Source organism: Galeopterus variegatus, unplaced genomic scaffold (assembly GCF_000696425.1).
Source record: "Galeopterus variegatus unplaced genomic scaffold, G_variegatus-3.0.2 Scaffold10761, whole genome shotgun sequence".
NCBI classification, from domain to species: domain Eukaryota; kingdom Metazoa; phylum Chordata; class Mammalia; order Dermoptera; family Cynocephalidae; genus Galeopterus; species Galeopterus variegatus.
Genome location: NW_007736872.1, coordinates 5,532 through 8,615, shown reverse-complemented (window position 1 = coordinate 8,615; position 3,084 = coordinate 5,532). Strand labels below are relative to the sequence as shown.

At 44.1% G+C, this 3,084-nt stretch overlaps 1 protein-coding gene across 1 annotated transcript; it reads right to left on the bottom strand.

Moving 5' to 3' along the window:
• Window positions 1-1,896: 1,896 nt before the first annotated feature.
• LOC103610211 (protein FAM136A) lies at window positions 1,897-2,340 on the bottom strand. The gene has a single exon (XM_008594423.1). The coding sequence runs from the start codon at window positions 2,311-2,313 to the stop codon at window positions 1,942-1,944; it is 372 nt and encodes a 123-aa protein (XP_008592645.1). The 5' UTR covers window positions 2,314-2,340; the 3' UTR covers window positions 1,897-1,941.
• Between the last annotated feature and the right edge of the window lie 744 nt (window positions 2,341-3,084).

Sequence of the window (3,084 nt, the reverse complement as noted above, 5' to 3'; positions counted from 1 at the left end):
CCACATGGGATCCGAACCCTTAGCGGGAGCGCTGCTGTGCTCCCAAGTGGCGCACTCTCCAGTGCACCACCGGGCTGGCCCAAATCTTCTTTATTTTATTTTATTTTTTAAATTTTTTATTTTTTTCCTTTTTGTCTTTTTTACTGACTGGTAACGGGATCGCAACCCTCGGTGTTGCGCCCGCGCCACCCCCAGCCAGTGAGGGGGAACCGGTCTGTATGTGGGATCCGAACCCTCGGGCGGGAGCGCCGCCGCGCTTCTCAAGCAGCGCACTATCCAGTGCGCCACCGGGCCAGCCCATTTTTCTTTTGATTTTTTAAAAAAAGTTTTTTACTTACTTTTGGGTCCCCAGAACAATATCTAAAAGAATTCATGCTAGAATAATACTTTGCACATAATGAAAACTTATTTGATAATAAAATGCAAAGTTTATATATTCATTTTCCAATCCTCCACTTATGTCTGTGACAGCAAAAATTTTCAAATGTCTATTTTGTGGCAAGCAATGAGCTGTGCCCGCACCACGCTCAGCCAGTGAGCGGGAACAGGTCTCCACATGGGATCCGAACCCTTAGCGGGAGCGCTGCTGTGCTCCCAAGTGGCGCACTCTCCAGTGCACCACCGGGCTGGCCCAAATCTTCTTTATTTTTTAAAAACCAAATCATTAGGAAAATATATCACAGCTTTGAAACAGCAAACAGACAGGCTATATTATCAAGTAGTAAGTTGGTAAAAAGACAAGGTCCTCATCAAAATGATAAGGTGCCATGGTGGGGTAAAAACACTGCATGTTGCAAGGGCCCAGGCAAAAATGGTATTTGGTAATGGGGGCTGCCCCTCCTCTGCTTTAAGGGAGTCACAGCTTGTCCTAACCCAAGTTGCTTACTTTTGATCCCTTGACCTTCCTCTTGCCAGGGGATTGTCTCAATAGGGCTCTGTTAATTCAGGGGGCTAAGCAAGCTGGGTTTAGGCTTCTTTCATTCTATTCTGTTCTACGAAAATCAAGTTTTTCCAAATACAGTACTTCACAACTCTTTTAAGTAGCCAATAGTTTCTCATTACTGTTCATTCCCTGATACTGCTATATGTCACAATCAAAACTTTTTCCCTTCAAGGGGAAAGTGTTACTGCAAGATTGTCCTGTCACTCTGCTGGAGACAGCCTCAGAGCCCATTAGGCCATGAGACGGAAGCTCATTTTTCCCTCTCTCTCTCTCTCTCTTTTTTCTTTTTTTTTTTTTTTTTTTTGCATCATCTCCAGGTTAAAAGATTCAGTGTGTAAGAATTTCAAGAAATGCACATCCACATCTTGATGGTGAGAAAAGGAACCAAACTACTCTCCCTCTCAACCCCACATCTTAAATCAACTTCATACTCCTGTGTATAAAACCAAACCAAGAAAAACAAAGATCCAGAACCCCCTTTTCCTCTTCTAAATTAGTGACCTCAAAAACCCCTTTTCCCCTTCTAAATTAGTGACCTCATGGATTTTGTTTTATAGCTTTTGGAAAATGGTGTGGTGACACTTCTGGTGAACAGGAGGTTGGCAGCAAACAGACACATGTCTCTTCAAACTCCACCAGATCATAGGCAAGTTAGAGGAACATGCCAGCCTGTCTGTACCTGGGCTTGTGTAGTAAGAAGAATCTTCTAACTTTGAGGGCTCTGGCTTGGTACAAGGGAGACCCCTACTGTCAGGACAAGAATTTGCCACATGACATTTAGACTACAAAACACTCCTGTACTATCTCTGACCCAAATTTTAGCACCAGTTTTTTCCATTTCACTTTCTAGGATTTAAACATAAAAGAACAAGTGTCCAGAGGCAAATGACATATGTCTTAAACTTGCTGCCATCAACTTTGCTTAAAACGCTAAAATTCCCATTCCTCTTTTTAAATAGATTCCTGCCCTCAGTCCCGATGGCCACTGGCAAAGACTTTTACTTCCCAATGGATGAGAGAGACTCCTTCATCTTCTTGGTCATAGTCGGGATGAGGTGCATGTGGTCATCCACACACTTGGTCACGCAACTGTCCAGCTGCTGCTTCACCTGAAGCTCCTTACTCCCCGCATCTATTGAATCTTTGGCTTTGTCATTGCAATGCATGGTACACCGGGCCAGGCGGTCCTGGAACTTCTCCAGCTCGTTGGTCACCAAGGCCTGGGCTTGAGCCAGAGGCGCATGGAAGCGCTCTATGCACTGGTGCACCTGCTGCATGGACGCCTGGCTGTCCTCACAACAGCTGGCGCTGCACCGGAACGTGAGGCCCCGCATCTTCCGGATGTTCTCTCTTTCCAGACTCTTCACCATGGAGTCCGCTGCCTCCTGCACCCTCGCCACCGCAGCCGGCTCCCCGTGGCCTGCCCTTCCCCCGCCACGCCGCCACCTGGCGTCCGAGAGCTACTCTCACTTATTTGCAAACGTACAATACATGTAACATCCGACATGTCATCTAGATACAGGGACGATTTTGCTTCTTTCTTTCCAATTTGAAGTCTTTTGTTTTTCTTTCTCTTGCTTAATTGCTCTAGCTTGGGCTTCCAGTTACATGTTGAATAGAAGTGGTGAGAGGGGACATACTTGTCTTGTTCCCGATTTTAGAGGAAAAGCCTTCAACTTTGACCGGTGAGTATGATGTTGTCTGTAAGCTTCTCATACATGGCCTTTATTCTGTTGAGAAACATTTCATCTGTACCTAGTTTGTTACAGGTTTATAATGAAAGGGTGTTAAATTGTGTCAAATGCTTTTTTTTTTTTTTTTGCATCTATTGAGATGATCATGATTTTTGTTCTTCCATTCTGTTAACATGGTATATATCACACGTAGAGATTCATGGTTGTTGAACCATCCTTGCATCACAGGGATAAACCCCACTTGATCATGGTAAATGATTCTTTTGATGTGCTGTTGAATTTGGTTTCAAATTTTGGTTTGAATAGTATTTTGTTGAGGATTTTTGCATCAATGTTCATCAGGGATTTTGGCCTGTGCTTTTTTTTTCTTGTGCTGTTGCTGTCTGTCTTTGGTATCAGAATAATCATGGCCTTTGTAAAAGGAGTTTGGAAGTATTCCCTCCTCTT

Excerpts from the sequence above, each read along its gene's own strand:
- LOC103610211 (XM_008594423.1), bottom strand. The coding sequence starts at position 2,313 with ATGGTGAAGAGTCTGGAAAGAGAGAACATCCGGAAGATGCGGGGCCTC.